Source organism: Cibotium barometz, chromosome 11 (genome assembly GCF_041138505.1).
Source record: "Cibotium barometz isolate CiBa-2024 chromosome 11, ASM4113850v1, whole genome shotgun sequence".
Taxonomy (NCBI): domain Eukaryota; kingdom Viridiplantae; phylum Streptophyta; class Polypodiopsida; order Cyatheales; family Cibotiaceae; genus Cibotium; species Cibotium barometz.
The window spans coordinates 17,169,423-17,181,716 of record NC_141056.1 but is presented as its reverse complement, the minus strand read 5'-3'; the positions used below and the strand labels follow the sequence as shown (position 1 = coordinate 17,181,716).

Here is a 12,294-nt window from a genome sequence, read left to right as displayed (position 1 = left end):
TGTTAAAATAGCCTTTTTCCACAAGATAATATTTATAAAAAATGTTTATACATGAATCAATTCCATATATAAACCAAACCGACTCTCTTATTCTTTTTCTTTATACTGCCCCGATGATCTAGAATTTGGCCTTCCAGCCTCTACATGCTGGGCAAAACCCTACGAGACCATACACCTCGTCAACCGTTGGCGAGGACTCAAGCCGGCCTATCACCCTCTCAGGCTCCGTCGCTCAATCCTCCCGCCCCTCAAAGGGATGTCTACGCACTAGGGTGGGCTAATTCACCGCACTAGCTTGGGCCCTCAGAACTAGGCAGCATCACAATTACTCGCCTCAATCGGCGAACCTCATTCTCCCAATGGTATGAGGGATACCATGGGCGGGGACTCCGGGCCTTACTAACGTCTCTGCCGTCTGGCTACATAAACACAAGAACGGGGTAGCATCAAGGCAACAGGGAGAAGTTGTACCTGTACCTTTATTTAACCAAGATAACAATCCATTTACTCAACTAAACCATAGGACTAGAATCCATGTTACCTTCTTAAGAAAACAATCCTTTTCACAAAGATTTTAGCATTTCAACTTGAGATTGCGAGATAAGACATTCTTTATTAAGGCATATGTTGTTGTTCAAAAGAATATAAACTTTAACTAGTAAATCAATCAAATAGATCACTATTAACAATTAATAGAGAAGCCGGGGCCATACCTCAATCCCTAAGAATGATATATAATTGAAAAACAAAATATATATATACCTTATAGAAATTTATCGTTTATCGTTGTCTTTGCTCGTATAAGAGTTTCAGAACTTGATATATGAGAATAGAGAGTCTTCTTATACCTTCTCTTAGGATTAAAATCATCCGATCATCTCCAAGCTTTATCTCCTCTTACTCATACTCTTACTTTTCTCTCTTTCGCGAAGGTCTATGGCAAAGTAGCCTTCTCTTGCAGGGCTATGACATATTATTCCTTCTTTTTTAAAAGAAAAGCTATGGAGTAGTAGTCTCTTCCTCATAAAGGTCATAGCAATCTAGCTTTCTTTTCCAAGAGATTAGATAAGAATGAAGGGATATATGCATCTCAAGGTCTAGAATCACCTTGTGGCTACTAGCTACATTCTTACAGTTTCTCTGTGTAGAGACCTTAATAGAACCAGCGAATTGTTTCAGCCATAACTCTCTGATAAAAGCTCAGAATATAGTCGTATAACCAGTCAAAAGAGCTGGAAGGCATCTAGTCTACAAGCCAACGTGTGTAGAATAGGCAAACACATTTGTATATAGCTGCAAACGTGCCATCTTTAGAAATGCGTTTCTTTTCCGCATTTTTAGTATGCATGGACTCTAAATATGTAAAAGTACTCTAAATACGACCTCCTATCACCTAAATTCGAATTTCTATTTTTGGAGATACTTATCTCTTAATAGAACTATTCTTGTCTTCTTATTTCTTTTAGGATTTTTGGAGCTAATATTTTTATTCTAACACTTTCCTAATGTTTCTAGCCTTATTATCTCACTCTCCTCCAAGTGCACACTCTTTCCTTCTTGAAATCTATATTAAAAGAGACACATACATGGCTTGGGAGGGACCTTACACATTATTATTTTGTCACTCGATTCATATCTTGTGTCCACATGTTAAAATGTATTTTCTTGTGACATTCAATAGAATTCCTATCTCTCATGAGCACGTTGTACTCAGGTCTATAACAGTCATCATCCTTACATTAGAATGTCATCTCTTGTGCAGGTCTAATTCTTGATCACTTGCCAAAGGTGTTGGGGCCTTGTACATGGGTGTACCTATAGAGGTGCTTTTTTCCTTACAACTTGTGCTTGGAGTATGTGCATTTACCCTCTCAATAAGCTTTTCAAGACTTGGACCTACTCCAATATGCCTTCCCATCATGTATGAATTTTACTTTGCACTCTGTAAAGCATTAGCCATGTCTGATACACATGCATTGTAGAGTGTTATTTTTTGTTTGAAACACTCCCCGGCTAACCAGCTTCCATGTTTAGACTCTGACAAGTTTGTTCATGGCATACATGATTGATCACCGCTTTTCTCCACCTATTCAATAGCTTGAGACATATTAGAAACATCATTAAAGTCACAATCTTTAAGACAATGCTTATACATACCGATATTATTACATTTCCCCAATGTGCAATGTGCACTTCCCATGAGCTTAACCACAGGTCCATGATAGGTATATCTAAATCTCTTACATTTCTACTATGCCACCTTTGTCAGATAAGTCGATCTTAAGATAGTGCAACCTTTTTTATTAACTCGGTCTGCCACTTCTCACACATGCTCTTATGTACACCTTGGAAAGCCTTTATAACATACTTTGCGGTATGTATATTTAGGCTTTGTTCCCAATGAAATAAACACAAGCGTAGTGGAGATAAGCCATTGTTACCCAATCTATGATGCATCTAGTAGTGTGGTCAAATTGGATCCAAGCTCTCCTTGGATCACTATTCCCTAGATGTCTCATTCTATTAACGAGTTCAATGCCTAAGGCTAGTCCTTAAGTAGACATCTTGAAAACAAAACAACGATCAGTTTCATTGCCTACCTTCTATATCTTGTAGTGGAACAAGGCAACACATGATTCTTTATCTGCTATGATTACAATTGCATATGAACCCTGGAAATGTGATGGTAAACATTTTTGAATAAGAAATTCCTTGTTCACAAAGCCTTTGCCATTGCTCAAAGGCACCCTCATCTCACCTATTTCATTGTGGGGAAAAATAAGCTTGGCCTCCATATTAGAGATAGAGAGAGAGATGTGTGTGTGAAAGAGAGAGAGATAGAGAGAGATGTGTGTGTGAGAGAGAGAGATAGAGAGAGATGTGTGTGTGTGTGTGTGTGTGAGAGAGAGAGAGAGAGAGAGAGAGAGAGAGAGAGTGAGTGAATCAGAAATACAAGAAAAAGAACCAAGACTTGTTAGGAGGTCCTAAATAAATAGTTACCAAATATCATTTGCGTTACCATTTACATCAGGGTTAGGGTTAGTGTTAACCATTTTAACTTCAGTGTAAAAAACGTAAAAGTTTTAAAATTTTGCCAAAAAAACATTATATTTACTTTTTTAAGTCTTTCAATTATATTTTTTATTATTCTTTTATTATGAATGGAGCATAAAGCATCAATGCCACCTCCTAACTATGGTGAGGAAGTATATAATGCCAAAGACAATATTTATAAAAAAAGTTTATACATGAATCAATTCCAAATACAAGCCAAACCGACTCTCTTATTCTTTTTCTTTATACTGTCGATGATCTAGAATTTGGCCTTCCAGCCTCTACATGCTGGGCAAAACCCTACGAGACTATACACCTCGTTGTTGTCGATCGTTGGTGAGGACTCAAGCCGACCTGTTGCCCTCTCAAGCTCCGTTTCGATCCTCCTGCCCCTCAGAGGGATGTCTACGCACTAGGGTGGGCTAATTCACCGCACTAGCTTGGGCCCTCAGAACTAGGCAGCATCACAATTACTCGCCTCAATCGGAGAACCTCATTCTCCCAATGGTATGAAGGATACCATGGGCAGGGACTCTGGGCCTTACTAACGTCTCCGCCGTCTGGCTACACAAACACAAGAACGGGGTAGCGTCAAGGCGACAGGGAGAAGTTATACCTGTACCTTAATTTAACCAAGATAACAATCCATTTACTCAACTAAACCATAGGACTAGAATCCATGTTACCTTCTTAAGAAAACAATCCTTTTCACAAAGATTTTAGCATTTCAATTTGAGATTGCGATAAGACATTCTTTATTAAGGCATATGCTGTTGTTTAAAAGAATACAAACTTTAACTAGCAAATCAATCAAATAGATCACTATTAACAATTAATAGAGAAGCTGGGGCCATACCTCAACCCCTAAGAATGATATATAATTGAAAAACAAAATATATATATACCTTATAGAAATTTATCGTTTATCGTTGTCTTTGCTCGTATAAGAGTTTCAGAACTTGATATATGAGAATAGAGAGTCTTCTTATACATTCTCTTACGATTGAAATCATCCGATCATTCCCAAGCTTTATCTCCTCTTACTCATACTCTTACTTTTGTCTCTTTCGCAAAGGTCTATGGCAAAGTAGCCTTCTCTTGCAGGGCTACGGCATATTATTCTTTCTTTTTTAAAAGAAAAGCTATGGAGTAGTAGTCTCTTCCTCATAAAGGTCATAGCAATCTAGCTTTCTTTTCCAAGAGATTAGATAAGAATGAAGGGATATATGCATCTCAAGGTCTAGAATCACCTTGTGGTTACTATAGCTGCATTCTTACAGTTTCTCTGTGTAGAGACCTGAATAGAACTAGCGAATTGTTTCAGCCATAACTCTCTGATAAAAACTCAGAATATAGTCGTATAACCAATCAAAAGTGCTGGAAGGCATCTAGTCTACAAGCCAATGCATGTAGAATAGGCAAACACATTTGTATATAGCTGCAAACGTGCCATCTTTAGAAACGCGTTGCTTTTCCACATTTTTAATATGCATGGACTCTAAATATGTAAAAGTACTCTAAATACGACCTCCTATCACCTAAATTCGAATTTCTATTTTTGGAAATACTTATCTCTTAATAGAACTATTCTTGTCTTCTTATTTCTTTTAGGATTTTTGGAGCTAATATTTTTATTCTAACACTTTCCTAATGTTTCTAGCCTTATTATCTCACTCTCCTCCAAGTGCACACTCTTTTCTTCTTGAAATCTATATTAAAAGAGACACATACATGGCTTGGGAGGGACCTTACACATTATTATTTTGTCACTCGATTCATATCTTATGTCCACATGTTAAAATGTATTTTCTTGTGACATTCAATAGAATTCCTATCTCTCATGAGCACGTTGTACTCAGGTCTATAACTAGCATCATCATTACATTAGAATGTCATCTCTTGTGCGGGTCTAATTCTTGATCACTTGCCAAAGGAGTTGGGGCCTTGTACATGGGTGTACCTATAGAGGTGCTTTTTTCCTTACACCTTGTGCTTGGAGTATGTGCATTTACCCTCTCAATAAGCTTTTCAAGACTTGGACCTACTCCAATATGCCTTCCCATCATGTATGAATTTTACTTTGCACTCTGTAACAAAGCATTAGCCATGTCTGATACACATGCATTGTAGAGTGTTATTTTTTGTTTGAAACACTCCCTGGCTAACCAGCTTCCATGTTTAGACTCTGACAAGTTTGTTCATGGCATACATGATTGATCACCGCTTTTCTCCACCTATTCAATAGCTTGAGACATATTAGAAACATCATTAAAGCCACTATTTTTTAAGACAATGCTTATACATACCGATATTATTACATTTTCCCAATGTGCAATGTGCACTTCCCATGAGCTTAACCACAGGTCCAGGATAGGTATATCTAAATCTCTTTATATTTCTACTATGCTACCATTGTCAGACAAGTCGATCTTAAGATAGTGCAACCTTTTTTATTAACTTGGTCTGCCACTTCTCACACATGCTCTTATGTACACCTTGGAAAGCCTTTATAACATACTTTGTGGTATGTATATTTAGGCTTTGTTCCCAATGAAATAAACACAAGCGTAGTGGAGATAAGCCATTGTTACCCAATCTATGATGCGTCTAGTAGTGTGGTCAAATTGGATCTAAGCTCTCTTTGGATCACTATTCCCTAGATGTCTAACGAGTTCAACACCTAAGGCTGGTCCTTAAGTAGACATCTTGAAAACAAAACAACGATCAGTTTCATTGCCTACCTTCTATATCTTGTAGTGAAACAAGGCAACACATGATTCTTTATCTGCTATGATTGCAATCGCATATGAACCCTTGAAATGTGATGGTGGTAAACATTTTTGAATAAGAAATTCCTTGTTCACAAAGCCTTTGCCATTGCTCAAAGGCACCCTCATCTCACCTGTTTCATTGTGGGGAAAAATAAGCTTGGCCTCCATATTAGAGATAGAGAGAGAGATGTGTGTGTGTGAAAGAGAGAGAGAGAGAGAGAGAGAGAGAGAGAGAGAGAGAGAGAGAGAATTAGAAATACAAGAAAAAGAACCAAGACTTGTTAAGGAGGTCCTAAATAAATAGTTACCAAATATAATTTGCATTACCATTTACATCAGGGTTAGGGATAGTGTTAACCATTTTAACTTCAGTGTAAAAAACATACATCAAATCATTCTATGAGGGGTTGGATCTCAATGAGGCACCACCACTAACCACCCAAGAAGAAGCCAATGAAGATGATGGGAAGGACCTAGGGGGGGGTGTTCTTGCTTGTCCACCATGAGTAGCAACTCACATATGTGTGAGACCTCACATTCCGAGGCAACTTCCATGAAAATCTTGATACAATCTTTGACACAACCAAAATCTGCATGGTGTGAATCAACACAAGGATCACAATGGAAAATTGACCACATGTAGAGGAGGGTGGCAATTTGTTGATCCAAGAGACTAGCCCAGAGGTCATTAGGAGCATAACTAAAGTAGCGCATGCCCTATCTCCTCAATGATCACTAAATGTGGTGAGAGTACGTGAGTCCACATCAACCCCAAGTTCATGCCAATCACACAAAAGAAGGTGGTCCTGCGCAAGTTCTTGTGCATGGAAGGAAAAGGGCCCATCTATAACTTTCCATATGTTGACAGACCCACCCCACTCACCACACCATGGAGATGTGGTTGTGAATGAAGAATTTTTAATGATCTCTATTACACCAAAGTCCCCGACCTAGCTAGACTAGCCGCATGCCGGTTCTTCAAGCTCATCATCATGACAAGCAAAGAGCGCTTGGTCTTCAACCTCAACTAAGGCCCAAAAGTTAGGACTAAAGTTTTAGAAAACTAAAGGTTAACTAACAAATCAACTCTCTGCATACAATGATGAGGGAGATATTTGAATACAAGGAGTTCTAAGTGTAGTCCTCAACAAACGGTGCACACATAGCAAGCCGCAGAGAACCATGGGTGGCAAAATACACTCCACTTGAAAATGACTATTGTGCACAAGGTGTTACACTACCCACAAAAACAAAATACATGGCTAAATCAATTGTAGGCACTAGGAGCTATCAGTCGTTCATGTGTACGTAGGATCCTATAAACCTTGTGAGTGTGCGGTGGTAATTCAGCATGTAGATACAACGGAGGCCAATTTCACTTTACACAATTGATTATCTCCACATGAACCAACCGTGGGAGCTCATGTGTGTGGGGTATCATGATTCATGAGTGAATGTCATGCTTCTTTTTTTCAAACGAAGGACAACCCACCCCACCCCACCCCGTGTGTAACCGGGCATGGGGGGCACTTGAGCAGTAGACCGTTGATTTTGGGCGTGAATTTGAAAGAGATGAAATGAAAAGCCCGGCAAAGCCGATTTCAAAAAGGGCGCTGGTGGCCGTTGCGAGAGAAAGGCAGCCGTCAGATGCAACACGAGAATGGACGGTTCCGATGTCCCCATTCGATCAGAGAAACGGTAACAGATAGCCGTTGGATGGGGGCGGCATCGAGGGCCTATAATTACAGGGGGAATTCAAAATTTGGTTCCCTCACTTCTTTCTACTGTTGCCTTCCATTGACAGACCCTTGCGCTTTGATCTCGCCATAGCCAGACCTCAGAAACCCTAACCGCCTTAGCCGGACCTCTCCATTGAGGTCGAAACCAAGCTTTCTTTCTCTTGCCTCCGCCTTCGCCTTCCACCATGCGTGAAATTCTGCACGTTCAGGGCGGCCAATGTGGCAACCAGATCGGAGCCAAGTTCTGGGAGGTTGTCTGCACTGAGCATGGCATCGATCCCACTGGCAACTACAGTGGTGAAACCGACATCCAGCTCGAGCGCGTCAATGTCTACTACAACGAAGCCAGCTGCGGCCGCTACGTCCCCCGCGCCGTGCTTATGGATCTCGAGCCCGGCACCATGGATAGTGTCCGGAGTGGCCCTTACGGCCAGATTTTCCGCCCCGACAACTTCGTCTTCGGGCAGTCTGGCGCCGGAAACAATTGGGCCAAAGGTCACTACACTGAGGGCGCAGAGCTCATCGACTCCGTCCTTGATGTTGTCCGCAAGGAGGCCGAAAACTGTGACTGCCTGCAAGGTGCGATACACATGCTGTTCTGTAAACGTTGGAATTCGCTGGATGTTACATTGTAAAACTTGTGCTAAGGAAAGTTTCTGAATTATCCTCGAATTGAGCCTAGGAGACTTGAGTGCCTCGTTTAGGATTTCGCTTGTGAATTTGACATAGCATGGATTTCCACAAAAAAAGGTGCAAAACTGTGGAGAGCCATTTTTTCTGCTGTTTTGGTTCAATTCATATCAAAGCTACTTTGCGGCTTATGCATTCGGCTTTGCGCATTAGGAATCCGCGGTTGAAGTTCTCTTGCAAATCTGGCTTTTTCTGCTTGATTTGCTACTCCATAAAGATGATAAATAGTTCTTTTGCTAAAATACAGGTCAGCTAAACTCTCTTGAATTCTCTGCAGGATTTCAGGTTTGCCATTCTCTTGGAGGTGGTACCGGATCTGGTATGGGAACTCTTCTGATTTCCAAGATCAGAGAGGAGTATCCGGACAGAATGATGATGACCTTTTCCGTCTTCCCATCCCCCAAGGTCTCTGACACCGTTGTGGAGCCTTACAACGCCACCTTATCTGTACATCAGCTAGTGGAGAACGCGGACGAATGCATGGTTCTTGACAATGAGGCTCTGTATGATATCTGCTTCCGAACACTAAAGCTTGTAACTCCCACATGTAAGTCAAGGGTTCGGTTTAGTAGGGGTTCAAGAGCATGCGTCTTTGGGAACTCTGTTTTTCCGATTTTGCTCAACGTGTAAATTATCTTCTCATACTGCTTCTTGTTGTGTGTTTTGTCGCAGTCGGTGACCTCAACCACCTCATTTCTGCAACCATGAGTGGTGTGACATGCTGTTTAAGGTTCCCAGGACAGCTTAACTCAGATTTGCGGAAGCTTGCAGTCAATCTCATCCCTTTTCCACGCCTGCACTTCTTCATGGTTGGTTTTGCTCCCTTGACCTCTCGTGGCTCTCAGCAGTACAGGGCTCTGACTGTGCCCGAGCTCACTCAGCAGATGTGGGATGCCAAGAACATGATGTGTGCTGCAGATCCCCGCCATGGCCGATACCTGACTGCCTCTGCCATGTTCAGGGGAAAGATGAGCACCAAGGAAGTGGACGAGCAACTCATCAATGTGCAGAACAAGAATTCCTCCTATTTCGTTGAGTGGATTCCAAACAATGTTAAGTCTAGTGTGTGTGATATTCCTCCTGTGGGGCTGAAGATGGCCTGCACTTTTATCGGTAATTCCACCTCCATCCAGGAGATGTTCAGGAGGGTGAGCGACCAGTTCACTGCAATGTTCAGGAGGAAAGCTTTCTTGCATTGGTACACAGGTGAAGGTATGGATGAGATGGAGTTCACCGAGGCTGAGAGCAACATGAATGATCTGGTCTCTGAATATCAGCAGTATCAAGATGCAACTGCTGAGCCTGAGGGAGAATACGAGGAAGATTATGAGGAGGCTTAGGTTTCAACTGCTAGCGTTTTCTCTGTTTCAACATATAGTAACTGTTCCTTTTTGGGGGGAGGGGGGGCTTAGTAACTAGATTGCCAGCTGCTGCTTGCAGCCCAGTGCCTTTGCTTAATGTAGTTGATCTAGGAATTAATAGTTAATGTTAACTTTTATTCTTGTAAAAGTTGCTGTGTGTGTGTGTGTGTATGTGCTTGATTAGTGTAATTGATTTAGGAATTAATAGTGTATGTTCACTTTTATTCTTGTAAAAGTTGTTATTTTGTCTGTGCTATTTGCGGGTTACTTTGCTAGTTGCCTGCTTCTTTATGGCAAGGGACTATTTAAAGTTCAATTGGGTGATTGTATATTAAAAGCCAGTTGTGGCGAATGAAGTATCCAGGTCGTCCGCGCTAAAGAAAGGCGAGTTTGAAATAAAAAATGAACATGCGTACAACACCCAAAGTCTTTCCTTGTGGTGATGATGTGAGCATGTATAGGGTTCTTGGATCAATTAATCTTCAAATAGTAATAATAGTTCTTGCAATGAGTCTCTCCCTAACGTATGAATCTTTCCTTGTGATGATGATGTAAGCATGTATAGGGATCGATTAAATCTCAAATAATAATAGTCATGTGAAAAGTTTTAACGTTCTTTGAAACATTATATAAGCTAGTCTCTCCCTAACATAAAGAGCAATAAATGAGGTGGAGGATTGTAAGGTGCATGAGGAGCCATACACACTCCTCAATTAAACATAAATGAGGATTGTAAGGTGTATGAGGATTGTAACGTTCTTTGAAACCTTATATAAGCTAGTCTCTCCCTAACATAAAGATAATGCACCTCATTTATGCGAGAGCAATACTTTGATTCTTGGAGGTGGAGTGTGCATGAGGAGCCATACACACTCCTCAATTAAACATAAACACTAAATGCAATTGAACATAACTCCTCTTGTTTATTAAAAAAAGCTAATAGTTGCTACTTAGACACTTGTTTATCTTATACCAACTAGTCCAATTGGAAATATTAAAGAAAGCATGCAATTGAACATAGCCCCTCTTAGCATAAAATAAAGGATCTCTACAAGTCCAAATTGTAAGTATCCCTTGTATGTACTTTTAAGTACAAACATCATCATAATACCATTATCATGCAATTGAAAAAAACCCCTCTTAGCATAGGGGTTTATTAAAAAAAGCTAATAGTTGCTACTTAGACACTTGTTTATCTTATACCAACTAGTCCAATTGGAATTATTAAAGAAAGCATGCAATTGAACATAGCCCCTCTTAGCATAAAATAAAGGATCTCTACAAGTCCAAATTGTAAGTATCCCTTAGCATAGGGGTTTATTAAAAAAAGCTAATAGTTGCTACTTAGACACTTGTTTATCTTATACCAACTAGTCCAATTGGAATTATTAAAGAAAGCATGCAATTGAACATAGCCCCTCTTAGCATAAAATAAAGGATCTCTACAAGTCCAAATTGTAAGTATCCCTTGTATGTACTTTTAAGTACAAACATCATCACAATACCATTATCATGCAAGTGAAAAAAACCCCTCTTAGCATAGGATAAAGTGGGACACTTGTATCTAGCATATGTCTCTACAAGTCCAAATTGTAAATATCCTTTGTATGTACTTTTGAGTATAAACATCACAATATCATTATCCTTGTACCTAAATAATAATGTAAATGAGTTGAAATTGTCATCTCAAATGAAACATGTAATTTAATCTTGAAAGTCTCAAGGCAACATGTGAAGGCAACATGTGAGGAATGTATACTTGAACATATAACACGAAGTGGTTGCTTCTTGTTGTGGGCATGCAATTGAAGTGGGTCACACTTGTATCCTACATATGTCTCTACAAGTCCAAATTGTAAGTATCCTTTGTTTGTGCTTTGAGTACAAACAACATCACAATACCATTCACGTATACCCAAATAATAATGTAAATGAGGTAAATCGTCATCTCAAATGAAACATGTAATTTGATCTTGAAGGTTGAAATCTAAATTGTCATCAAATGAAACATGTAATTTGATCTTCAAGGTTAAAATCTACCCCTCATTAGGGCTTATGAGCAACATGTGAGGTATATAATGATGACAAAAATAATATTTACTCCTATTTATATAGGATACTCTCAATTTGACTAATGCAAAAACCATACTACACTTAAGAGCTTGCTTAAGGCCATAAAAAGCTTTTCATAACTTGCATACTTTAAATTTTTCTCTTCTCTTGAGATCGATATCTAATTGAAGTACATTCTATCCATGAGGCGTTGCTTATGTAATATAATACACTTGATGGTAGTAAATGAGATGTGGGTGCAAAGGTTTAATGCCCTCTAATTGTCAGTGTAGATGGAGGTGGAGGATTGTCATCCAACACCAAGATGTACCAAAAGGCATGAGGAGCCATACACTCCTTAGTCGCTTGTAATAGTCGTTGTAAAAGCTGCCTTGTACTATTAGTTTCATAACACGAAGATAATGCCTTTCTTGTTGGGAAAAAGTTACTACTAGACATTCGAAAATTTTAAAAAGCATGCAATTATTGAACATCACCCTTCTTAGCATAGGATAAAGTGGTTCACTCTACCCTACAGACTTAAGCTTAGCACGTGTCTCTACAAGTGTAACAATATGCTTCAGTCTTTAAGACCAAATTGTAAATAGCCTTTGTATGTACTTTGAC

The 12,294-nt window shown here is 39.7% G+C and overlaps 1 protein-coding gene across 1 annotated transcript; it reads left to right on the top strand.

Annotated features, from left to right (window-relative positions):
• Positions 1–7,588: 7,588 nt before the first annotated feature.
• LOC147633842 (tubulin beta-1 chain-like) lies at positions 7,589–9,839 on the top strand. The gene is made up of 3 exons (XM_086804896.1): positions 7,589–8,143; positions 8,532–8,801; positions 8,927–9,839. Exons 1-3 carry the CDS (start codon positions 7,750–7,752, stop codon positions 9,592–9,594), a joined length of 1,332 nt encoding a protein of 443 aa, XP_086661022.1. The 5' UTR covers positions 7,589–7,749; the 3' UTR covers positions 9,595–9,839.
• Positions 9,840–12,294: the final 2,455 nt, after the last annotated feature.